The sequence below is a fragment of the Mustela erminea genome, chromosome 8, assembly GCF_009829155.1.
Source record: "Mustela erminea isolate mMusErm1 chromosome 8, mMusErm1.Pri, whole genome shotgun sequence".
Taxonomy (NCBI): Eukaryota; Metazoa; Chordata; class Mammalia; order Carnivora; family Mustelidae; genus Mustela; species Mustela erminea.
In genome coordinates, this window is record NC_045621.1 from 47579373 (window position 1) to 47607152 (window position 27780).

The window sequence follows — 27780 nt, forward strand, 5'->3', positions numbered from 1 at the left end:
ATAGCACAGGACCAGCCCCTGCCCACAATAAGAAAATAGACATTTGGAGCTGACTAAAGGTAAATGTGGCTGAGCCACAACAGTATGGTGCACAAAACTCATATAAAAACCCACAGGCACCTGGTTCTGGAGAAGAGGGGACAGTGTGCTACAGGGCACCACAGGACCTCTTCTTCATAAAGCCATGACTTTCAAGAGATACACATAACTTTCTAAATAGGAAAAAAAAAGAAAAAAAAAATGAGAAAGAGCAATGTCCCAAATGAAAGAACAGGTTAATACTAACCAAAAGAGTTAAATGAAATACAGATAAGCAATATGTGTGATGAAAAAAGAGTGGGGGACCTTTGCGAAAACTTCAACAAAGAGATAATGTAAAAAAAAAAAACTAGTCAGAGATGTACTCCATGATTAACATAAAAAATATACTACAGGGAATGAATGGCACATTTGAGGAGGTAGATGAATGGATCAGCGCCTGGGAAGACAGGGTAATGAAAGCAACCAAACTGAATAGGAGACAAACAGAACTCAGCAACATGACAAGTGTAATAAGTCATAGGGATCCCAGAAGGAGAAGAGAAAACAGAACAGAAAATTTGTTTGAAGAAATAACAACTGAAAACTTTCAAAACCTGAGGCAGTAAATACATTATCTAGATCCAGGAGACAGAGAGCCACCAACAAATTCAACCCAAAGAGGTCCACACTAAGACACATAATATTTAAAACGGAAAAAGGACAGAAAAATTTTAAAGCAGTAAGATAAAAGAGAGCGGTCACACAAGGGAAATCCCATAAGGTTATCACTTGATTTCTAAGCAGAAACACTGCAGGCCAGAAGGGGGTGGCATGATATATTCAAAGTGCTGAAAAGAAAAAACCTGCAACCAAGAATACTCTATCCAGCATGGCTTTCATTCAAACAGAAGGAACCATAAAAATTTCCCAAACAAGTGAAGAGTTCATCATCATTAAACCAACCTTACAAATAACACTGAAGGGAATCTTTGAGTGGAAAGAAAAGGCCATAACAAAGAAATTAGGAAAAAATCTTATAGATAAATACAAACAATTAAAATAATATATTAATCATTTACAAAATCAGTATGGAGTTTAATACACAAAAGCAGTAATATCAATTTTGTCTATAATCAATAGAATCAGAAAATAAAAGGATGTAAAGTGTGACATCATATACATAAAATGTGGGGACAGGTATAAACTTAGTGCTTTTAGAATGGAGTCAAACATAAGCAACCATCAATTTCATATCCATTGCTATACACATAAAATATTATATATGAGTGGTTTTGGTGGACTCAGCAAGATGGTGGAGAAGTAGAAGACCCTCTTTCAACCGGTCCCCTGAATTGAGCTAAATATCTACCAGAACACTCTGAACACACATGAAATCAGCCTAAAATGTAATACACTTTTGGATTTCTATGAAGGCAGAAGACGTCAATGGAGAGGTAAAGCAGAGTGGGAGCACTCGGGACTCCTACCAGAGGATACACAGAAGGGGAAGAGAGCCACAAGAAACGACTCACTGGAAAAGTAGTACCCCAATATGAAAGTGCCCTATGTTTGGAGACCAGCATTAACTTGGAGTCTGGTTAAAAGCACAGAAAAAGAACAAAGGTCTTAAGGGGCAATTGCCGGAATCAGGTGGCCACAGGCACAGACTAAACCCACGGTCCCAGGGTGGTTACAGCTGGCACCCACCGGTACCTGAGAGAACCTGGAGGAGGCTCCTGCTGGAGGTCCCTGGACCCCCAGCATTCTGAGACCTGAGCAGCAGCCAGGTCGGAGTGCATCCAGTGTGGGCGTGGACTCCAGACAGCAGTCACGGCAACGGCAGCCACTGGGATCCAGCTGGCCTGGACCAGTATTATTTGCGGTTTTAGTGGCACTGGAGTGCAGAGACAAGCAGGTGCCTTGGGCGACCACTGAGACAGTGGCTGGAAGTGCGCACCACCTGTGGGAGGTTGTGGTGTTTGCAGGGGGAGGCACCACCCAGAGGGGAGCAGACTAAGGCTTCTGAGGTGGAGGTCTGGGTATACTTGCATTAACCCTCCAAAAAGCCGGCAAAGAACAAAAGCCTCCAGAGAACAAAAGCCTGAAAAAACGGTTTCCACAGAACCCAGTCCCTTGTTAGGAGGCAGGGTGACTCAGTCCCAGCAAGAATGACTGAAAAACAATGCCCCTCCCCCAGAAGACAAGCCAAAAGAACAAGAGGACAATAACCACAGGGTCCCCATTAAACTGTCACACCCAAACATCAGGGGAAAACAATATATTAAGCCCCATGTATAGCCCCAAAACCTGTATATTTCATAGATACAACTTTTTTGTTTTAAATTTGTTCTCGTGACTTTTTTTAACCTACTTACCACTACAACTAGATGTTTAATATGACACATTACTTAATAACTTTTTAACTTGAACTCTTCTCATACATACACCTGTTTTTCTTTACTTTTTTAAAATTAATATATATAGATATAAGCTTCAAGGTAATCCTTTTTCCCTATTCAATACTATCCCTATGTATAAAACCAGTTTTAATTTCCCTATATCTCTGGAAAGTTGAGTCCTTTAACAAAGATAACAACATTCACCCAGGAAGAACCAAACTAACCTTCCTCACTCACATCGAGGGTTTATAACCACCTATTCTTCTGTGAGTGTTTCTGTGTATTTGCTTTTGTACTTTATAAATCTTATTCTTGGAGTTCATTTTGGCTGGGTTTTATCCCCCGCCCCCCCATCCCTGGTCTTTAACTTTTGACAGTCTTTTTGTTTGTTCTTTTTTGTTTATGTACCTTATAAATCTTACTTTTGGGGCTCATTTTGCCTGGCTTTTTTCTTTTTTTCTTTTTCTTTCTCTTTGGTGGTGACTTCCGATTGCTCCAAAACTTTTCCAAGGTGCACCTTGACTGGACTGTGGTCCAGCCTCTCTCAAAAACTGTGATATATTCAGCTATACATTCCCTCAACCACCCCTCACCAAAATGATGATGAGGAGGAACACCCAACAGAGGCAAAGTTCAGAGAATGTGTCCTCTGCCACAGAACTACTAAATATGGACATAAGTGATATGTCAGAAATGGAATTCAAGGTAACAATTATCCAGGCAATGGCTAGGCTGGAGAAGACCATTAGTGGCAACACAGAATCTCTAAGGGTGGAAGTGAGGGCTGATTTGGCAGTACTTAAAAATGGTATTAATGAGATCCAATCTAATCTAAATACTCTAACAGCTATGGTAACCAAGGCACAAGATCCAATTAGTCATCTAGAAGACAAACTGATAGAAAAGAAGGATCAGGAGGAGGCCTGGAACAAACAGCTTAGAAGCCTTGAAAACAGAATCAGGGAAATAAATGACACCATGAAACATTCCAATGTCAGAATTATTGGGATCCCTGAGGGGGTGGAAAAAGAGAGAAGACTAGAAGATAGAGTTGAAGAGATACTGGATACTGGATGAAAATTTCCCTAATCTGGAAAATGGAAAAGTGTTCATGTCCTAGAGGCAGAGAGGACACCTCCCAAGATCAACAAGTCTAGAAAGACCTTTGGACAAGTAATTGTGAAATTCACCAATCAAATTCAGAGAGGAGGTCTTAAAGGCAGCTGGGGGAAGAGATTCCTTACATACAGAGGAATGACCATCAGAATAATGTCAGTTTGTCCACAGAAACCTGGCAAGCCAGAAAGGGCTGTCAAGACATATTCAGGGCACTAAATGAGAAGAACATGCAGCCAAGAATACTTTATCCAGCAAGGCTTCCAAGACCAACAAGGTTTAAAAGATTATGTAGTGGACCACTAAGCTGGCACTACAAGACATATTGAGGGGCGTTCTATAAAAGAAGAAAGAGCCCAAGAGTAACACAGAACAGAAATTTAAGGAGACAATCAATAGAAACACAGACATCCCAGACAACATGATGTCAATAAAAACTTCTTTCAAGGGGCGCCTGGGTGGCTCAGTGGTTAAGCCGCTGCCTTCGGCTCAGGTCGTGATCTCAGGGTCCTGAGATCGAGTCCCGCGTCGGGCTCTCTGGGTCAGCAGGGAGCCTGCTTCCTCCTCTCTCTCTCTCTCTGCCTGCCTCTCTGCCTACTTGTGATTTCTGTCAAATAAATAAATAAAATCTTAAAAAAAAAAAAAACAAAAAAAACTTCTTTCAATAATCACTCTCACCATAAACAGCCTAAACACTCTCATAAAATGGCACAGGGATGCAGACTGGCTAAAGTGACAGGACCATTCACATGCTGTCTTCAAGAGACACATTTTGAACCTAAAGATACATCTAGACTGAAAGGAAAGGGTGGAGAAACATTGTTCATACCCATGGGCCTCAGAATAAAGCTGGGGTAGCAATTCTCATATCAGATAAATTAGATTTTAAGCTAAAGACTATAGTCAGAGTACAGAAGGACACTACATCATTCTTAAAGGGTCAATCCATGAAGAAGAGCTAACAATTATAAATATTAATGCCCCCAACATGGGAGCAGCCAACTACATAAGCCAACTGTTAAACAAAATAAAGAATCATATTGATATGAATTCATTAATAGTAAAGGATCTTAACACGCCACTCTTAGCAACAGATTAAGCAGAAACTCAAAGAAACAAGAGCTTTACATGACACACTGGACCAGATGGATCTCACAGATATATACAGAACATTCCAACCTAAAACGACAAAATACTCATTCTTCTCGAGGACACATGGAACTTTCTCCAGAACAGACCACATACTGGGTCCAAATAAGGGCTCAACCGATACCAAAGATTGAGGTTATTCCCTACATATTCTCAGAATACAATGCTTTGAAACTGGAACTCAACCACAAAAAAAGTCTGGAGGGAATTGAAACACTTGGAAGCTAAAGACCAAACTGCTTAAGAATGTTTGGATCAACCAGGAAATCAAAGAAGAACTTGAACTATTTATGGAAACCAATGAGAATGAAGACACATCAGTCCAAAACCTATGGAATACAGCAAAGGCAGTCCTAAGAGGGAAATACAGAGCCATCCAAGCCTCTCTCAAAAAAAATTTACAAATCCTGAAAATACCAGCTCTCTTTACACCTTAAAGAACTGAAAAATCAACAATAAATTAAGCTAACCCCAAGCACAAGAAGGGAAATAATCAAGATTAGAGCAGAGATCAATGAAATAGAAACTAGAAATACAGTAGAACACATCAACAAAACCAGAAGCTGATTCTTTGAAAGGATCAATAAGATCAATAAAACACTGGCCAAACTAATCCGAAGGAAAAGACAGAGGACCCAAATTAATAAAATTATGAATGAAAAGGGAGAGATCATGACTAACATCAAGGAAATAGAAACAATCATCAGAAATTATCAATAGTTATATGCCAGTAAGTTAAGCAACCTAGAAGAAATGGATGCATTCTTGGGAACCTATAAACTTCCAAGACTGCAACAGGAAGAAATTGACAACCTGAACAGACCAGTGTCTAGTAACAAGATTAAAGCAGTCATCAAAAACCTCCCCCAAAAAAAGGCCAGAACCTGATGGATTCCCTGGGAATCCTTCAAAGAAACTTTGAAAGAAGAAATAATACCTATTCCCCTGAAGCGGTTTCAAAAAATAGAAACAGAAGGAAAACTTCAGGATTCTTTCTAGGAAAACCAGCATTACCTTGATCCGCAAACCAGGCAAAGACCCTACCAAAAAGGAGAATTTCAGACCAATATCCTTGATGAGTATGGATGCCAAGATTCTCAACAAGATCCTAGTTAATAGGATCCAACAGTACATTAAAAATATTATCCACCAGGACCAGGTGGGATTTATCCCTGGAATGTAGGGGAGGTTCAACATTTAACTAATCAACCAATGTGAGAGAACAAATCAATAAGAGAAGAGAGAAGAACCACATGGTCCTCTCAACTGACGCAGAAAAGCATCTGACAAGATAAAGCATCCTTTCCTGATTAAAACTCTTCAAAGTATAGGGATAGAGGGAACATTCCTCAACTTCATAAAATCTATCTATGAAGAATCCACAGCAAATATCATTCTCCATGGGGAAAAGCTGACAGCCTTCCCATTGAGATCAGGAACGTGACAAGGATGCCTACTCTCAGCACTTTTGTTCAACACGGTACTGGAAGTCCTGGCAACAGTGATCAGACAACAAAAAGAAATAAAAGTTATTCAAATTGGCAAAGAAGAAGTCAAACTCTCTCTCGTTGCAGATGACGTGATACTTTATATGAAAAACCCAAAAGACTCCACCCCCAAACAACCAGAACTCATACAGCAATTCAGTAATGTGGCAGGATACAAAATGAATGTACATAAATCAGTTGCTTTCTTATATACTAACAATGAAAATATAGGAAGGGAAATTAGAAAATCAATTCCATTTACTATAGCACCAAAAACCATAAGATACCTGGGAATAAACCTAACCAAAGAGGTAAAGGATGTATCTGTACTCGAGGAACTAGAGAACACTCATGAAAGAAATGGAAGAAGACACAAAAACATGGAAAAGCATTCCATGTTCATGGGTCAGAAGAACAAACATTGTCAAAATGTCTATACTGCCTAGCAATCAATACTTTCAATGCCATCGCAATCAAAATTCCACCAGCGTTTTTCAAAGAGCTGGAACAAACAATCCTAAAATTTGTACAGAACCAGAAGAGATCCCGAATTGCTAAGGCAATGCTGAAAAAGAGAAACAAAGCTGGGGGCATCACGTTGCCTGATTTCAAGTTATATTACAAAGTTGTGATCACTAAGACAGCATGGTACTGGCAGAAAAACAGACACAAAGGTTAGTGGAACAGAACAGAGAGCCCAGGTATGGATCCTCAACTCTATGGTCAAATAATCTTTGACAAAGCAGGAAAAAATATCCAGTGGAAAAAAGATAGTCTCTTCAATAAATGGTGCTGGGAAAATTGGGCCACTATGTATGGAAGAATGAAGCTCGACCATTCTCTTACATCATATAAACAAAGATAAACTCAAAATGGATAAAAGACCTCAATGTGAGGCAGAAATCTATTAAAATCCTAGAGGAGAACATAGGCAGTAACTTCTTCAACATTGGTGACAGCAACTTCTTTCAAGACATGTCTCCAAAGGCAAAGCAAAAAAAAGTGAAAATGAACTTTTGGGACTTCATCAAGATCAAAAGCTTCTGCACAGCAAAGGAAACAGTCAACAAAACAATGAGGCAGCCCACGGAATGGGAGACGATATTCGCAAATGACACTATAGACAAAGGGCTGATATCCAAGATCTATTAAAAACTCCTCAAACTCAACACCCAAAAAAACAGTCATGTCAAAAAATGGGTAGATGAGGGACGCCTGGGTGGCTCAGTTGGTTGAGCAGCTGCCTTCGGCTCGGGTCATGATCCCGGCATCCTGGGATCGAGTCCCACATTGGGCTCCTTGCTCAGCAGGGAGCCTGCTTCTTCCTCTGCCTCTGCCTGCCATTCTGTCTGCCTGTGCTCGCTCTCTCTCCCTCTCTCTGATAAATAAATAAAATCTTAAAAAAAAAAAAAATGGGTAGATGACATGAACAGACACTTCTCCAAAGAAGAGATACAAATGGCTAACAGACACGTGAAAAAAGTTCATCACCATTACCCATCAAGGAAATTAAAATCAAAGCCACACTGAGATACCACCTTACACCAGTTAGAATGGCCAAAATTAACAAGATAGGAAACAGCAAGAGTTGGAGAGGACATGGAGAAAGGGGTACCCTCTTACACTGTTGGTGGGAATGCAAGTTGGTGCTGCCACTTTGGAAAACAGGGTGGAGATTCCTTAAGAAATTAAAAATAGAGCTGCTCTGTGACCCTGCTATTGCACTACTGGGTATTTACCCCAAAGATACAGATGTAGTGAAAAGAAGGGCCATCTGTACCCCAATGTTCATAGCAGCAATGGCCACGGTCGCCAAACTATGGAAAGAACCAAGATGCCCTTCATCAGACGAATGGATAAGAAGATGTGGTCCATATATACAATGGAGTATTATGCCTCCATCAGAAAGGATAAATACCCAACTTTATCAACATGGATGGGACTGGAGGAGATTATGCTGAGTGAAATAAGAGAAGCAAAGAAAGTCGATTACATATGGCTTCATTTACTTGTGGAGCATAAGGAATAACATGGAGGACATTAGGAGAAGAAAAGGAAAAGTGATCTGGGATAATTGGAGCGGGAGATGAACCATGAGAGACTGTGGACTCTGAGAAATAAACTGAGGGTTTTACAGGGGTGGGGTAGAGTGATGGGTGAGCCTGGTGGTGGATATTAAGGAGGGCATGTATTGCATGGAGCACTGGGTGTGGTGCATAAACAATGAATCTTGGAACACTGGAAAAAAAAAAGGATATTATAAATGAACCTAATGGTAACCAAAAATCAAACATGTATAATAGATTTTCTTGGATTTCTCTTTATTTTTTTGCACATCACTAAAGAAAGCCAAAATGACAAGAGAGCAAGAGAAGGAACAGGGAAGAACTATTCTCTTGGGGCACCTGGGTGGCTCCATTGGTTAAGTGTCTGCCTTCGATCACAATTCCAGACTTCAAGCTCTATTACAAAGCTATAAACATCAAGACAATATGGTACTGGCATAAAAACTAACACACAGATCAATGGAACAGAAAGAGAGCCCAGAAATGGACCCTCAACTATATGGTCAACTAATCTTCGACACAGCAGGAAATGGAAAAAAGACAGTGTCTTCAACAAATGTTGTTGGGAAAACTTGGACAGCCACATGCAGGAGAATGAACCTGGAGCACTTTCTTTTTTTTTTTTTTAAGATTTTATTTATTTATTTATTTATTTGACAGAGAGAAATCACAAGTAGACGGAGAGGCAGGCAGAGAGAGAGAGGGAAGCAGGCTCCCTGCTGAGCAGAGAGCCTGATGTGGGACTCGATCCCAGGACCCTGAGATCATGACCTGAGCTGAAGGCAGTGGCTTAACCCACTGAGCCACCCAGGCGCCCCCTGGAGCACTTTCTTACACCACACACAAAAACAGACTCAAAATGGATTGAAAGACCTCAATATGAGACAGGAAACCATCAACATCCTTATGGAGAACACAGACAGCAACCTCTTTGACCTCAGCTGCAGCAACTTCTTCCTAGAAACATTGCCAAAGTCAAGGGGAGCAAAGGCAAAAATGAACTACTGAGACTTCATCAAGATCAAAAGCTTTTGCATAGCCAAGGAAAGAGTCAACAAAACCAAAAGACAACTGACAGAATGGGAGAAGATATTTGCAAATGACATATCAGACAAAGGACTAGTATCCAAAATTTATAAAGAACTCATCAAGCTCAACATCCAAAGAATAATCCAATAAAGAAATGGGCAGAAGATATGAACAGACATTTCTGCAAAGAAGACATCCAAATGGCCAACAGACACATGACAAAGTGTTTAACCTCATTCGGGATCAGAGAAATACAAATCAAAACCACAATGAGATACCACTTCACACCAGTCAGAATGGCTAAAATTAACAAGCCAGGAAATGACAGATGTTGGCGAGGATGTGGAGAAAGGGGAACCCTCCTACACCGTTGATGGGAATACAAGTTGGTGTATCCATTCTGGAAGAGTATGGAGGTTCCTCAAAAAGTTGAAAATAGAGCTACCCCATGACCCAGCAATTGCACTACTGGGTATTTACCCCAAAGATACAAATGTAGTGATCCAACGGGGTACGTGCACCCGAATATTTATAGCAGCAATGTCCACAATAGCCCAACTATAGAAAGAGCCTAGATGTGCACCAACAGATGAATGGATAAAGAAGATGTGGTATATATATACAATGGAATACTATACAGTCATCAAAACCCCCGTAATCTTGCCATTTGCATCACCATGGATGGAACTAGAAGGTATCATGCTCACCGAAATAAGTCAATCAGAGAAAGACAATTATCATATGATCTCACTGAAATGAGGAATTTGAGAAACAAGACAGAGAATCATAGGGGAAGGGAGGGAAAAATGAAACAAGATGAAACCAGAGAGGGGGACAAACTATAAGAGACTCAATCTCAGAAAACAAACAGAGCTGCTGTAGGGGAGGGGGGTAAGAGGGAGGGGGTGGCTGGGTGATGGACATTGGGGAGGGTATGCGCTTCGGTGACTGCTGTGAATTAAGACTAATATATCAGACCTGTACCCCTGAAACAAATATTACATTATATGTGAATTAAAAAAAAAAAAAAAAAAAAAAAGGTCTGCCTTCAGCTCAGGTCAAGATCTTGGGTCCCTGGGATCAAGCCCCACCCTAGGCTTCCTGCTCAGCAAGGAGTCTACTTCTCTCTCTCCCTCTGCCTCTCCTCCTCCACCCCATTGCTCATGTGTTCTCTAAAATAAAATCTTAAAAAAAAAAATTCTTTCTCTTCCTCTCCTACCCATGCTTACACGCTCTCTCTCTCTCTTGCAAATAAATCAATTAAAAAAAAAAAAACAACTGTACAAAATGATCAAGTGTGATTTATTCCAGGTACACAAGTGTGATTCAGTATATGCAAATCAAAGGGATACATCACATCAAGAGAAAGGACAAAAACCATATGATCATCTGAACAGATGCAAAAAAGCATCTGAAAGAGTATAACATTCTTCATAATAAAAAGTCTCAATATACTAGGTTCAGAGGGAACGTATCTCAGCCTAACAAAGGCTATCTTCATTCTCAATGGTGAAAAACAGAGCTTTCTCTCTAAAATCAAAAATAGGACGAGGATGTCCACTCTCAACAGTATTCTTCAATATTATACTGGAAGGCATAGCCAGGGCAATCAGGTAAGAAAAAGAAATAAGAGGTAACCAAACTAGTAAAGAAGATGTAAGATTCCCAGTATTTGCAGCTGACATAATACCATATTCAGAAAACCCTAAAGACTCTACCAAAAAAGTACTAACCTGATAATTCAGTAAAGTTGCAGAACAGAAAATTAATATAGAGAAATCTGTTGTGTTTTTTGTACACTAATAATGAAGTAGCAGAAAGAGAAATTAAGAAATCAATCCCATTTACAAGTGCACCAAAAAGAGTAAAATACCTAGGAATAAGCTTAACCAAGGAGGTGGAAGATCTGCATTCTTAAAACTTTAAAACACTGATGAAGGAAACTAAGACTATCTCAAGTAAATGGAAAGATATATAATGTACATGAATTGGCAGACCCAATATTGTAAAAATTTCCCTATTACCCAAAACAATCCACAAATACAAAGCAATCCTCATGAAACTACTAACAGAATTTTTCACAGAACTTAAGAAAATAATCCTAAAATATTTATGGAACCAAAAAGAAACTGAATAGAAATATCAATCTTCAGAAAGAAGTACAAAGCTTGATAGCACAATCTCAGAATTTGAGATATGCTACAAAGCTATAGTAATCAAGGGAGTACGGCTGTGGCCGAAAAGAAAAGACACACCGATCAGGGTGACAGAGTAGAGAGCACAGAATTAAACGCATACTTACATGGTCAAATAACCTATGACAAAACAGGAAGAACATACAACGGGGAGGGGCACCTGGGTGGCTCCTTCAATTATGCATCTGCCTTCCACTCAGGACCTAATCCCAGGGTCCTAGGAGTTAGCCCCACCCTCAGACTCCCTGATCAGCAGGGAGTCTGCACCTTCCTCGTACTCTGCCACCCACTTGTGCTCTCTCTCTCTCACTCAAATCTTTTTTAAAAAAAGAATATATAATGGGGAAAAGACAGTATCTTCAACAAACGGTGCTTTGTTGGACACCCTTTGTGGACACCTACATGCAAAAAAATGAAACTGGACCACTTTCTTATACCATACATAGAAACAAACTCTAAATGAATTAAAGACATAAAAGTGAGACCTGAAACTATAAAACTCCCAGAAGAAAACATACTCAGTAATGTCTTTAACACCCATTGTAGAAACGTGTTTCTAGATACATGTCCTAAGGCAAGGGAGACAAAAGCAAGTGGAACTACTGATACTACACCAAAATAAAAAGGTTTTTGCACAGAGAAACGAACCATCAACAAAGCCAAAGGACAACCTACTGAATGGGAGAAGATATTTGCAAGTGATACATCCAATAAAAGGTTAACATCCAAAACATATAAAAAAACTTATACAACTCAACCCCCCCAAAATTTCAAATGAATCCAATTAAAACTGGGCAGAGGACCTGAATAGACATTTTTCCACTGACACATACAGATAGGCAATAGACGCATGAAAAGATGCTCCACATCACTAGTCATCAGGGAAAAGTAAAATGAAAATCATGGTGAGATATTACAATGTACCTATCAGAATGACTACAATCAGAAACAAAAGAAATAACAAATGTTGGCAAGATGTGAAGGAAAAGGAACTTCTGTGCACTGCTGGTGGGAAAGCAAACTGGTGTGGCCACTGTGAAAAACACTATAGATGTTCCTCAAAAAATAAAAAAAGAATTACCAAATGACCCAATAATTCTACTACTGGGGAGTTAACTGCTCCCTGCCCCCCACCAAAAAACCACCCCAAAGCCCAATTTGAAAAGATACAGATAAAACCCTTCTATTTACCGTAGCATTATTTATAATAGCCAAGATATAGAAGCAACCCAAGTGTCTATCCACAGATGGATGGATAAAAGGAGGTGTGGTATACACATACAATGGCTTATTACTCAGCCCTAAAACAGAATGAGATCTTCCCATCTGCAACAGCACGGATTGACTTAGAGGGTATAATCCTAAGTGAAGTCAGTCAGTCAAAGACAACTACCATATGACTTCATCCAGTCACTGAACATGTCATGTTGAACAACAAAAACAAAACCCCAAACCTGTGAGTACAAAGATCCCCTCAGGTTGCCAGAGGGGAGGCTGTTGGGCCATTAGGTGAAAGAGACAAAGGGTTCACGGGTACACTTATCTGGAGGAGCACTGAGAAATACAGAGAACTGATGAACCATCATACTTACACTGACACTAACAGAACACTGTATGCTAATTATACTTGAGTGAAAAAAAAAAGCTATTTTAAATAATATGAATTCCATATCTAATATCATACAATCTTAACATAATTGACCAGAGACTGAAGCTGTTCAGAGTTAAATCACTGGTATGGTCAAAAGGAAGACTTTGTTTTGGCAAAGAGGAAACAAGCTGGGAGAGAGACAGGGAAATTGCTTTTTTTTTTTTTTTTTTACTATAACTAGGTTATAGTAATAAGATTTGTCCTATATTAAGCCTCAGTGAGTTAAAAATACCTTTGCAGAGTCAAGTGGTCACTGATGGGAAATAAATGAACTCTCCTGGGACACTGGTGTATGAATTAGTGACCTGGAAGAGGCAATTAATCTCAAATGGGTGAGCACTTGGCTTTCAGACTTCTCTCTATTCATATACCCTTATGATCACACATAGGTCAACATGCAGTGCATGTTGTTTTATGCACCTAAACCCAAAGCTCTACAGTGACTCAAAGACAATTAAGTCTCCACGTGGCAAGAACTGTTTCAGCATATTGGAGAAAACCCCAGCACTGTTCAAAAAGTCCACAATGGAGATACAACACATATTAAAATTGAGACTGTCAAAAGCTTTAGGGACTTTGCTACAGAAGTTTGCAGTAAAGGCGAACTCCTCCAAGCAAATTAGAGGTGTGGCAATAAAGTGAAAAAGATGTGCCAGACTAATCAGGGTTAACAATTCCTGGCCCGCTTCTCACATTAATCCTGTTTTTCACTTAAAATTAAGTTTATTTTCACTGGCAAGTTAAAGACTCTGGAAGTTGAGGACAGCCATTAGCTGTTCGCCTTTCCACTATGCCTCTCCATCTCACAGTGCAAAATAAGCTAATCCTAATAATCACGGTCCTTTCACATATATACAAACAAATATACACTGTATGTGTGTGTGTGTGGGGCGGGACAAGCTTGTGAATACTTTGTGAACAAAAAACTTCCCAGGGAAGAGCAAAACAGGCACACACACACAGTATGTTTATCTAATTTAAAATATCATATTTAAAGGCATCCACGTGAACATCTCAAATGGAAAAGACTCCCTAATTTTGCACTTGGGATTTTGCCAACTTTATCCAACCCTCTGCTCTGAGATGTTTCAAATGATGGAATGCAGTGATACATTACACCAACAGATGTCACCATCTAATCGCCTAGAAATTCCTCAAATTTGCATTTTGGAGTTTTGCAAAGAATTTGGGCCTTCTGATTCTGTCCTATCTTATCAAACCCGCCAGTTTCAAATTTGAACTATTTTGTTCAGAGAGGTTTTCATACATTGGTAGTGACTTGGTTGGTGGGTTGGTCCCTAATGCTATTACCCAGATGCTATTATTTGGTCTATGGAATTAATTATATTATCCTATAATAGAAAATCAATCTCCAGTGTAGTAAGTCAAACTGTTCAATACAGGTCTTTTTTCCATTTTTAAAAAATTGTGATTTTCGGGCGCCTGGGTGGCTCAGTGGGTTAAGCCGCTGCCTTCGGCTCAGGTCATGATCTCAGGGTCCTGGGATCGAGTCCCGCATCGGGCTCTCTGCTCAGCGGGGAGCCTGCTTCCTCCTCTCTCTCTCTCTAGCTGCCTCTCTGCCTACTTGTGATCTCTATCTGTCAAATAAATAAAATAATAAAATCTTTAAAAAAAAAAAAAAAATTGTGATTTTCTGTGAAAGTTCAGTTTGTCTAAAGCAGGCTGATCATGGCTGAAATTATGATAGGAAGAAGGACTCCTATTAATAATTAAAGAAAGGGGCAGCAATGAGGTATAGGTGGTCAAATTCATCCTCACCAGCAAGACAACCAAAGAGTCCGGGAGTAATCAGGGAATGTTTCATTTAGCCCAAAGATCTGATGTGTGTATGGTCTCAGGTTTCCAATTTCCAGCTGTTAAGCACTTACTTGCTGCCTCCTGTTTCCATAAAAGAGGTTTTATCTCTGAAACATTGTGAAAGTAGAAAGTCAATGAAAGTTCCTGCTGGGTTTCGGAACTGTAGTAATATAGTTTTAGGGTCATTAAAAATGATTATGGATTATGGGAAAAAATGAACTGATGGGATTTTTTTAATATTATTCTGCAGTATTTGCAACAAGGCACTGATGATCCAAAGTGTCTATGAATCATAAAAGAAAAGTTTAAGTTGTAATTATTTTAAGAATGTATATTCTAATTCTTTGAAAAGTAAGGTATGTGGGAATAGACACATTCATTAAACTTTAAGGTCATAGTAAGTAACAGAGCCATACATTATAAAATAATTTATAGCCTTGCAGGTAAGAAAGGAAATAGGTAGAAAGATATTGATGCATCTTGAGTCTTTGAAATCATCTAATCCCACCTTTTATTTTTTCAGATGAGAAAATGAAAGATTTTAGAGTCTTAAGTGATTTGACCAAGGTCAGATTAGAATTCCCATTTGCTGGGTCTTTGCTGAACTACTTCTCTAATTGGCAATTTCTAATAACTCAGCCAGGTGGTTCTGAAATTAACATTTTTTTTTTCTGTAAAGAAGAATTTTCAAGCATGGAATGAGCTTTTATAAGATTAATTTTCCTCACATCATCATCTATTTTTAATGCAATCTTAATCTACCACTTCTCAGAGAGGAAATATTAAGTTGTTCACAATACCCTTACTTTATTTGAGCAGCTCTGCTTCATTTACCATATCAGTGATGACAGAAATGTAAGTTCTGGCTAATGGTGGTGCTAGAAGTAATAGAGAAAGAAAGGCCAATATTGCTGATGTTAATAAAACACTGGATTTGCTCAATAACATTTAGGCTTTATAATTATTCAATTAGGCTATGAGAAAGCACCTTTATTATTGAAATTTCTGATTCAATAATGTTATGATCTGAGAACTGGTTTTTCCATTGACATTTCTTTTACAGCATGCAAGATCTCTTACGAATGCAACTATCACATTATATCAAAAGGGAAAACTGAGATCCTGAGTGCTATTAAATTGATCTTGAGCAATAATTTCAAGAATTGTGTTATATATGGTGAGATATTATTTATTGTTATAGCATGCCCTCTGCTAGTTACAATCACTGCCCGCTGTCACTATATAATTACAAAAATCATTCCATAGTTTTGTAAAATTTGTAATCCCCATGCTTTTTAAATAATCAGCCCCACTATATGTGCACTCTGACTGAATAAAGTTCAAATTTTTATACTGATGCCCTTAAGTCTGCTCTAATTCATTGATCTTACTACATGACTAGTCTTTGGAGGAGACAAAATTCGTGCTGGCCCACGAGGCAGGGTGGATTTGAATAGTGAGAAAAGAATACTCCAGGCCCTAGGAATGTTCTGTGAAGAACATATGGCTGTGAGTGCACTGCTTTGCCTAGAGCATCCTCGACACACAAGGGAGGAAGAGGAGGCTAGCAAAATAAGCTGGGGCTGGACTGAAAGGATTTTCTGTCCTAGAGTAATAACTTTGCATTGCCTGTGATAGCATTAGACTTTGAAAGTTGTTGGGTAGAATACTTCCATAAACTCAAGTTTGAAAAGATAGATCTGCTGGCATAGGGCATAACTGTAAGAGAGAAGAATGAGCAGACTGCTACTGTAACAGAGAAGATCAAAGGTAAGAGAGACCTGAATTAGGGCAAGAGCTGTTAAAAATGAGAGGAATCTTCCAAAAGGAGAATTAAAAGAAGGTGGTGGCTGACTGCTCCCTTGCTTTGCTCCCACATCCTCCCAACATCTAGCAATCCAAACAGATGACATCAGTTTTTAGCTTGGATGATCCATGATATAATATTAACAATAATAATAATAGCAACCACATTTCCATGGTGCTTTCTGGATGCCCAGCACCTGTCTAAGGGCTTTATGTGTACTAATTCCTTTAGCCTTCATAATAACCCCATGACATCAGTAGTAGTATTTCCATTGCACAGATAGAAAACCTGAAGCTCATAGAGATTAGAGGATGTGTTCAGTCACAGAATCATGAGGGACAGACAGGACTGGAATACCAGTGATCTGGCCCCAGAATCTAATGCCTCTCCTGATGGTCCCATTAGCAAGAACTCCCTTGTGGGTTTTAGCCCTTTTAACTTTTTTTTTTTTTTAAAGATTTTATTTATTCATTTGACAGAGATAGATCACAAGTAGGCAGAGAGGCTGGCAGAGAGAGAGAGGAGGAAGCAGGCTCCCCGCTGAGCAGAGAGCCCGATGTGGGACTCGATCCCAGGACCCTGAGATCATGACCCGAGCCGAAGGCAGCCCTTTTAACTTTTTATGTGTTGAAAAGGAAATATTCAAATGGAACATCTAGCTGGGAGGGGAGATGGGAATCTAGAACTCAGGAGGTCAGTACTGAGGAAACAGAATTGAATGCTAGGTGTACCTCACTCAACTAACCTGAATCCCTGAAAGTCACCATTACTGAATTTGACATTAGAATTTAACCCACTATTTGGCTATTGTGGACAATGCTGCTATGAACAGTGGGATGTATATGGTCCTTCTTTTCACTACATGTGTATCTTCAACAGACAAATGGATAAAGAAGATACAGTCCATTTATACAATGGAGTATTATGCCACCACCAGAAAGGATGAATACCCAATTTTTGCATCAACATGGATGAGACTGGAGGAGATTATACTGAGTGAAATAAGTCAAGCACAGAAAGTCAATTACATATTGTTTCACTATTTGTGGAATATAAGCAAAAGCATGGAGGACATTAGGAGAAGGAAGGGTAAATGAAGGGGGAGATATCAAAGCGGAGACAAACCATGAGAGACTGTGGACTCCAAGAAACAAACTGAGGGTTTTAGAGGGGGGGGTTGGCCCTGTGATGAGTATTTAGGACAGCACATATTGCATGGAGCACTGGGTGTTATACATAAACAATGAATCCTGGAACACTACAACAAAAACTAATGATGTTACTATATGGTGACTAACATAACATAATAAAAAATACAGAAATAAAGAATGAATGTAATCCACTGATTTTCTGTACTCCAGGGGAGGGGACCTGATGGAGCTGGTAGTGAGACAATAATGATTTTCAGCCCCATTGGAAATAGTGCCCACAGACTTCCTCATCAGAGATCGCAGGAGTAAGGGTCTGCTTATCTTTTGTTCTCTCACACTGCAGTTCTGGTAATCTGCTGTTGGATCAAGTACTATATTCATTTCCATTTGGTTCTAGGAAATCAGGTGGTTCATGATATTTTCATGCTCATTTTTAAAATTCCAACCTGCTTTAGGCTTCTGAAAATCCCAAACATCATGCCATGAAATATTTAGTTCAGGTATCTAGACATCATTGGGAAACCAAAGAACTGTGTAGCATCACGGCTTTAAAAAAAAATGCTTTGCACAACACCTGAGTGTGGATCTTAGTTCTGCCGCTTGTAAGTTTTCCATTCTTGGACGAGTTACTTTCTGCCTGTAATAACACCCATCTAATGGTAGCACTGTTAGGTTTAGAGGAAATGACATACACAAGTCATTTGTTAAACTTCCTATGAAGAAGGTCTGTAAATTTGAGCTGCAATCGTTATCTGATCTCTAAAGATGTCCACTTTTGTGGACACAGAAGCAGTAAAAATTATCCCCCAAATGGATTTCCCTAAAAATGTAATACAACCACTTCAAGGGATGCCTGACAGGATATTTTAGTACTTAATCTAACTGCAACTCTGGAGAGGGAAATATCATACCATCACACACAATTCAGGACATCCAAAAAAAACAAGTGAAATACTCCGACCAGCCGTTAATACACAGATAGCATGTTAATGGAGGTAATCATGGAATTCACTGCTTTAGATTTATTCGGCCATTACATGCCCAGAGACATTTGTCAGAAATTGTTGACTGCCCTTTTAAATAGTTTTCCTTTAGTTAGGTGGGCAGTATTTCTAAACCCAACACACAAACACTGGATCCAACAGAATTCTACGTCAAATATTTAAAAAGATCTATACATACACTGGCTTTAAGAAAAACAGAGATTTGAAAAGTATATTTATAGGGACAGATGCTGTGTTTGTGTAGCCAAGTCTTAAAAAGTCCTTCCTGAGGCAAAATAGTTCCCTTTGGGGAGATTTTGCCAGGTCATTGTGAAGGCTGGACACTTTGTTCAGGCCTATTGTGATGACTATTTATAAGTCAGTAAAGGATAGAATTAACAGTTTTCTGCACAGACATTTTCTATTGAAATTTACCTAAGTATCTCATTTAACATTCACAAAACCAGTGTGGGGTAAGTGATCCTATCTCCAGTTCATGAGGAGGAAATCAAACTCAGGAAAAAAAATAAAAATTAAGGACACAAAGTTTTTAAGTAATGGGCTAGGACCCAGGTTTTTTTTTTTTTTAAATATGGAAGTTCCCTTCTTTCATATTGCATTCATTGCCTTATGAAAATTACTGGCCAAGTGTCTCACTTTTGGAAATAGCTTTTGTATTAAAATATACAGGAAGGAAAGACTGTTGATGATGGGAAGTGATTTAAATGTCCCTTAAAGTGATTTCAGGGGAGATTATTTTTAGATTTTTTTTAGGTCATAAATGGGAAGACATGATGGTACAAGCATATATGGCAGGCTGTTCAGAGTATGTTCTGTTGCCTTTGGAAACTGCAATTTCCAGATGCCATTGAGTTCTGGTTTTAGAAGATCACTATTTTCAGACCCACTAATAAAATGTAGATGAAAGTAAAATTCTTAAATATTGCAACCCCCAGAATGATTCCTAAATAGTGAAAGATCTTTATCATTTATAATTCATATCCTGCTTGACATAGTCAAATACTTTCATGGTTTAGTGAAGATCCAGAATATTATAAATACCTTAACCAGAATTTGGCGATTTAGAAATTGATCATATGAATGAATCAGAAAGAAATGTATTGATGGTAGTCTTGACAGGTCTGGAAGGCTCTGGTTGCTCTAAAAAAAAAAATAATGACATTTATGTGCATGTGTCCAAAGACATATGCACAAAGTTTGATTTCTTACTGATATTATTTTATTATTTAAAAATATTTGGATGGTTAGAGTTACCATGAGATTCTTTTAATCTGTTGTAATTCTATGTGTCTTTATCATATTTTACCTGGCATTCAAACAAGACTTTTAGTTTGGAAGCAGAAACCCTGTTGTTATAAGTTAGATAATCATCTCTACATTGAAAAAATATATTTCAAGGTGTTTTTTTTTTTTTCATGCCATGGGCCTACTTTCAAAAAAAGTTTTTAAATGAATAAAGTATATATATTAAAAAACTGATTAGTCATTTTTAATACATATATCAAAACATTTTTGGAAGTTGTGATAGAATATATGTGCTTGTTATGAAGGTTTAGTATTACAAGATCTATAGTTCTGAAATATTGACAGCATAAACGGTATTGATATGTTGGCAAGACTTAAAGTGTCCCCAACTAATGATGATTCGCCCTAGGATTTTGGACTTTACTATGGTTCAAGAGCGACACGCATTCAGTAGAGACCACACGTCAGCGAATTCTGAATTTGGAGCTTTCCCTGCGCTAGGGATAGGCAGTAAAATCCTCTCTCATGATGCTGGGCAGTAGCAGTGAGCCCCAGCTCCCATATGACGACTTGATCATGAGGACAAACAACCGATCCACTTACAGCTACTCTGTACCCATACAGCCATTCTGTGTTTCACTTTCAGCAGAGCATTCAAGCCATCACATGATGTACACAAAACTTCGTTATACAACAGGCTTTGTGGGAGGATGATTTTGCCAAGCTGTGGGAAAATATAAGTGTTCAGAGACAGTTAAGGTAGGTGAGGCTAAGCTGTGAAGTTCAGCAGGTAAGCTGTATTATGTGCACTCTCAGTTTATACTATGTTCAACTCATTCAACTATGTTCAACGGATTTATCTGGACATAATGTCATCGTAAGTCAAGGAACATCTTTAATGTGATAGGAAAAGATCTGTTCTCTGTTGGCGACAAGTCCCAGCAACTGCTAATCACACTGGACGTGCTGCATATATCCACAATGAAAAGACATGCTAAACTTTAGCGGAATGTTAGTGAAAAGGTAAATGTAATTTTTTCCACCCAAATTCATCCTATGCATGGACCCCACATCCAGAAAGCCTGTTAATAGGTTTTCTAAAAGTTTGTATCAACAATGATTATTTGCTGTTATTGTATGCTAAGGGGCCTCTACTATAGTATCTTCAGAACATTTAAAGTAGACTAAACATTTTTAAAGAACAAGCAGACCCATGTTTTGGTGTCTAATGTGGTGGAAGGCTTATTTCTAGGCACAGAACACTAAGGCAGGTGACTTTCCTCCATAATGTAATTCAAGGGCCCAGATTTCTTCCAGTTGTGTCTGCTTTCGCATCTAGGGCCTTGCTGTCGTCTAAATTATGCAGATAGAAGGGGAAGAGGATGTGAAACAAGCACTCTGGCTTCTTACAAAGCTTTGGCCCAGAGTTGGCACAACACCCCCCCCCCCAACATTTCCCTTGGCCAGAATGAGTCACATGGTCCCATCTGGGCATCACTTCTACTAGCAACTCTATACAGTGGAGTGGAGAGCACAAAATTTGGGTGGACGGTTAGCTGTAGCTCCCACAAGTTTTCTCTTAGAGCCTTCGCACGGTTGAGCTGGGGGAAGTTTTCCTAACACTGTACCATCCTTCACATTCCTAGATGAACCCTACTTGGTTTTGGTGGGTGGTGGTTTTTCTAAATTGCCAAGCTAGAGGAGACGAAAAACAAACAAAAGCAACTGGCAGGTCTTGCTCTGCAAATGGAAGCACCTTAGCTGCAAACCTAGGAGTCATCTTGAGCTGTCCTTCTCTTTCCTCCACAAAGGTCATCTATCTGCTGCTCCCTCTTTTACCTCCTGAGTACTACTTAAATCCGACTGCCACTGCTGCAGCCTCACTTCAGAGTCTCATCAGTTCTTTCCTGGATAACGTCTACAATAGCCTTCTGACTGAACACTCGGTCTACAGCTCTGTCCTTCTTCCAGGGCCATCTTCTCTAACAAGGTTCTCAAATTCTGAAAACTTCATACCTCTCTCAATAAACAAACTGAAAACACATCTCAACACATGCACTTTGACTTCCTTAAGTCATGCTTACTCTTTCACCATTACATTTGTCCTAAAATGCTATGATTTTAAAATGGATAGATTAAAGTATGTCTAGATTCAAACCCCTCAGATTGTATATCTAGAAATAGGAGTTTTAACATGATCTTCTCCACCCAGTGGATTACTTGATACACACCTGTATCAGTCTGGGTTCTGTCAGGTCTCTTAAGACGCTACAATATTACAGGACTGAGGAGTTCACAGAAGAATTACCGCTCACCTGGATGAGGTAGAAGCTGGGAAATGAAGGTCTGTCTGCAAAGGGGTAGTCAGAGCGACGGAGAAACAGTCACTGTCTCAACTAGAAGCATAAAACCTGGGGTTTACAGGAGTCTGAGGAGCAATGGGTCTGACCACGACAATGCATGGGAAATGGGCGCTCCCACACAGGGCTCCCGTAAACTTATAAAGAACTGTCCCCTTGACTCCCACAAACTTCTGAGTATAATGGCCTGCGTTTCACCTGGGCCTGCTAAATATCCACAATCTCCTCTCATCACAGAGCTAATGCATAACTACTGGGAAGGCAATGAAAGGGAAATCTTCCCAGCCTTAGGAGAGATGACATGTGGTCGAAACCAGTTAACAATAAGCATTCCTACACAACATACTTGGAACACGGCCACCTCGGGATGGGGGCGGATAGTCTAATCTGGACTGAGATTTTTCTGAAACACACCAGATTTTGTCTTACCCCAAATCCTTGTGTAGCTTTCTTTTGCCTCTAGTTTTTTGTTTCTTTTGGTTCTAGTAGTTTTTTAATTATTTTAGCCTTGTAAACTTTTATTTGCACACTTACATGAGTGCATAAACAAATAAAATATAAATTCTTATTGCAAGCATTGGCTGAACAGTGGGAGGACGTTGGAAGCCTCTTCTATACCCTTATTGTCCTTCACAGTTTCCCCTTCTAGGGAAATATCCAGAGCCCCACAGAATTTCTTTAAAAGTCACCACCTTAAATGGTGACATCCAAAGTCATCAGCATGGTGCATAAGGCCCTCTGTCGTCATCAGCCTCGTGCCTACTTTTCAATTCATATTTTTTTTTTTTTTAAAGATTTTATTTATTTGACAGACAGAGATTGTAAGTAGGCAGAGAGGCAGGCAGAGAGAGAGAGGAGGAAGCAGGCTCCCTGCTGAGCAGAGAGACCGATGCGGGGCTCGATCCCCGGACCCTGGGATCATGACCCGAGCCGAAGGCAGCGGCTTAACCACTGAGCCACCCAGGTGCCCCTCAGTTCATCTTCTAATAGCCTTCAGGCCACCCTGCATGGCAGCAGTCCCAATATAATTAGTCTTATCTTAAAGCTTTCCCTTGGCATTTCTGCTGTCCTTTACCTGGAATGCTTCTCTACCTTGTCTGTCAGGTAGATTTGTATTCACAATCATCACTACCTCCAGATCATTTTTCCTGACCCGAACACTCTTCTCCCTCTGAGTACAACATGTAACACAAAGGAGGGCTCCAGAGTGCTTTATGTCATGAGTGGAGCTACTTCTGATAATTCTCCCTAAAATATATAATACTATCTCCTATCTCACTCTTCATTTCTCAATTGGTGAGTAATTAGAATCACACATATATAGTGTACAACTTCATTTTTGGTGTTGTTTTAACGCTACTTAGTTTTACCTCTGCTTTTGTGTGTGCGTGTGTGATTTTGTGAAAACGAAGACCTTTTTAGAACTTTCTCATTGTGAGAACTTACTTTTGGAGAAAATTGAAAATCATTACAAAAATCACAAGACAAGCATTCTGTAAGTCTGATATTCATAAATTCATACTATAGCATTCTCACACCACTTAGCATTTCTAGAATTAAAATTAAAAACAGTAAAGCACTGGAGAGTATATCGAGAAAAGGCAACCCTTGCACTCTGTTGGCTGGGAATGTAAACTGGTGGAACCACCAGGGAAAACAGTTGGGGATTCTTCAAAAAATTAAAAAGAAATACCAGACAATCCAGAAATTCCACTGTTAGGTATTTACCCAACAAAAATAGTCATGGTAATTCAAAAGATATATGTAGCTCTATGTTTACTGTACCATTATTTACAACGGCCAAGATATGGAAGCAACCTGTTTACTGACAGATGATGAATAAAGAACATGTCTGTGCACTGTGTAGACACACACAATGGAATACTACTCAGCCATAAAGAAAGAATGAAATCTTGCTCTTTGCAGCAACATAGATGGACCTGGAAGATATTATGATCAGAGAAATCTGTCAGAGAAGAACAAACACTAAGTGATTTCACTTATATGTGGAATATAACAAACGACCAAAGAAATAAGCAAAAGCCAGAAGATATTAATATATACAGATCAAACTGGTAGCTGCCAGAGGGAAGGGACATTGGGAGACAGCCAAATAGTGATGTTGATTAAATGGTACAAACTTTCAGTTATAAAATAAGTATGTAATGGGGACTGAAAGTACAGCACAGGGAATATAATCAGTGACACTGCAGTAAAGTTGTATAGTGACACATGTAACTACACTTAACATGGTGAGCACTGTGTAATGTATAAAATTAATGAATTACTATGTTGTACACTTGAAACTAATGTAACACAGTCAACTATATATGCTTCAGTAACACAGTCAGTAATTTCCTGGACACAGGCTATGGAAACATTTTTCCAGATAATATTTGTTCTCTGCAAGAGAAAGAAAAGCAAAATTAAACTACTGAGACTATACTGAAATAAAACGTCTTTGGACAGTCAAGGAAACAATCAACAACAACAAAAAGGCAACCTACTGAATGGGAAAATATATTTGCAAATGCTATATCTGATAAGGGGTTAATATCCAAAATAGATAAAGAACTTAAACAACTCAATACCAAACCAAACCAGTAACCTATTGAAAAGATGGGCAGAGGGCATCAGCAAACATATCTCTAAGGAAGACATATAGTTGGTGGGCACATGAAAAAATGCTCCATATCACTAATAATCAAGGAAAGGCAAATCAAAACCACCATGAGCTTATCACCTTATACCTGTCAGAATAGCTAAAAAAATACAAGAAATAACAAGTGTTGGCAAAGACATGGTGAAAAAGAAACTCTTGTGTACTGTTCGTGGGAATGCAAACTGTGCAAACACTGTGCAAAACAGTATGAGATTTTTAAAAAATTAAAAGACAAAGTTAGCAAATGATCCAATAATTACAATACTGGGTATTTCCCTAAAGAAAATGAAAACACACACAAAAAGATATACGCACCCCTGTATTTAACACAGCATAATTTAGAATAGTCAAGATATGGAAATAATCCAAATATCCATCCACAGATGAATGGATAAAGATGTGGTATATGTACACAATGGAGTATTACTCAGCCATAAAAAATATTGAAATCTTGCTATGTGTAGTAACATGGATGAATGTATAGGGTATAACAGTAAGTGAAATGATTTAGTCAGAGAAAGACAAATACCAAAAGAATAAATTCATATAGAGTTTAGGAAAAAAAGAAAAAGAGGACAAACAAAAACAGTCTTTAATACAGAGAATAAACTGGTAGTTGCCAGAAGCAAGGTGGGTGTTTTGCGGCAAGTAACATAATTATGTTTACTTACATATATCTGGAGGTGCAGGGGCCACATGAGACTCATCAGAACCTGAAGATCCTGCAGTTGAAAAGGCTTTGGGACTGACAACCCTTTTAACTAAAGAGCAAAATCCTGGGAGATAGGAAACCAGTCTGGCTCTATTACAGAGCACCTAAGAATAACACAAAAATTAACATTATTTGTTCTGGATATAAGTGTTATACTTACACAGACAATCTTTCGCAAATCCTCACTCTGCAATGTATCTTTCAAAACAAGTCTTAACTCTATTATTGAGCAACTACCATATAAAAAGCATTCTGTATATAATTTTAAAAACAAAACAAAACAAACAATAATTTACTTTGTGTAAAAGTATACAGCCTTTCCAATAAAGGCTAGAATCAAGAGTGCCACACAAGAGAGAACAGGAACCTCTAAAACTTGCCCTATTTGGAACAACACTAAAAAGGTAGTATAAATAATTTTTTCTATTATTTTTTATTTTTTTTAAAGGTTTTATTTATTTATTTGACAGAGAGAGATCACAAGTAAGCAGAGAGGCAGGCAGAGAGAGAGAGAGAGAGAGAGGAGAAAGCAGGTTCCCCACTGAGCAGAGATCCTGATGTAGGGCTTGATTCCAGGACCCTGAGATGACCTGAGCTGAAGGCAGAGGCTTTAACCCACTGAGCCACCCAGGCGCCCCAAATTTTTCTATTATTAAGGAAACTTCAACACCTTTAGTACACGGCTTTGTGCTGAATTTTTTGCTCCTTTGTTCATTTCCTGGACTCTGAGGTCAGTTACAACAGGTGACCATGTAAATGTCCTTCATGCATAAACATCTAGCAAAGTACTTGGGTCAGATATAATTCATTCTTTTATTATTTTTTAAAGATTTTTTTTGAGAGAGAACGTGGGGGCACGCGCGCACACACACACACACACACACAGGAACACACAGGAACACACAGGGGGGAGGTGCAGAGGGAAAGAATGACTCTCCAGCAGACTCCCCACACATAGCTGGATGCAGGGCTTGATCTCAAGACCCTGAGATCATAACCTGAGTGGTAACCAAGAGTCTGATGCTTAACTGACTGCCCCACAACAGAATGCAGGAGTTGGCAAAGTACAGTTGAATACACCCTGCTATTTTAGTAAATAAAGTTTTATTCTAACATTGCCATACCTATTTATTTATATACTGTGGCTGCTTTCATGCCATAATGGCAGAGTTAAGTAATTGCAGAGACTGTATGGTACAGAAAGCCTAAAATATTTACTTATCTGCTCCTTCACGTTAAAAAACAAAAATGCCAACTCTTAATTCAGTAGAAAATATGCAAGAACAAATATTGTATTATCTGTGAAATGCTATTAAAGGATTTAAAAAATTAAGAGATCCTTGAGAGAGGAGGAAAAAGTTTCATAGAGAATATACTAGGTTTTGAAGAAACAGCAGAAATTTGAAGAGGAATGGGGCATTTCAGTGAGTGACTTTCTGGAACAAACATACAGTCATAAAAGGTATATTCAAAAGGTGATAAATTCAGTGAGGTTAGATATTTAAGGGAGTGCAGTAAAAAACAGACTTAAAAGTTCAATTGTGGGCAATTATAAAAGGCTTTACATCTGACATAGTAAAAGTCTTGTTACAAGACAACAAATGACAATTTTAATCTGGAGGCAGAGAAGAATAGAGGGGCAGAATGTTTTAGGAATGTACCACTTAGGGCAGGATGGACTGGAGTGGGATTAGAGAATGGGGATTGGTGTGGTATGATAATGAGGTACCACGATGTTGACTTAGTCCAGCCAATTGATACTTTAGCATCATTCCTTTTCCCTTTCACAAAGTAGTCTGAATTCCAACCCATGTGCTCCGACTTTTATCGTACGTAAGAGAGAACATTCTAACTTGTTTTTCTACCTCTCTGGCATTTCTTACTAACTTTACCACCTTTTCCTTTTCA

General features: G+C 38.9%; 1 protein-coding gene across 5 annotated transcripts in view; it reads right to left on the reverse strand.

The window, feature by feature from the left end:
• The window catches only part of MMADHC (metabolism of cobalamin associated D), a 42004-nt gene that overhangs the window by 10582 nt on the left and 3642 nt on the right, over positions 1-27780 (reverse strand). For all 5 annotated transcript variants that reach the window (XM_032355512.1, XM_032355511.1, XM_032355510.1 and 2 more), the window contains one exon: positions 25832-25976. In XM_032355512.1, the coding sequence (XP_032211403.1) occupies positions 25832-25976 (145 nt within the window). The remainder of the gene's footprint in view (positions 1-25831; positions 25977-27780) is intronic.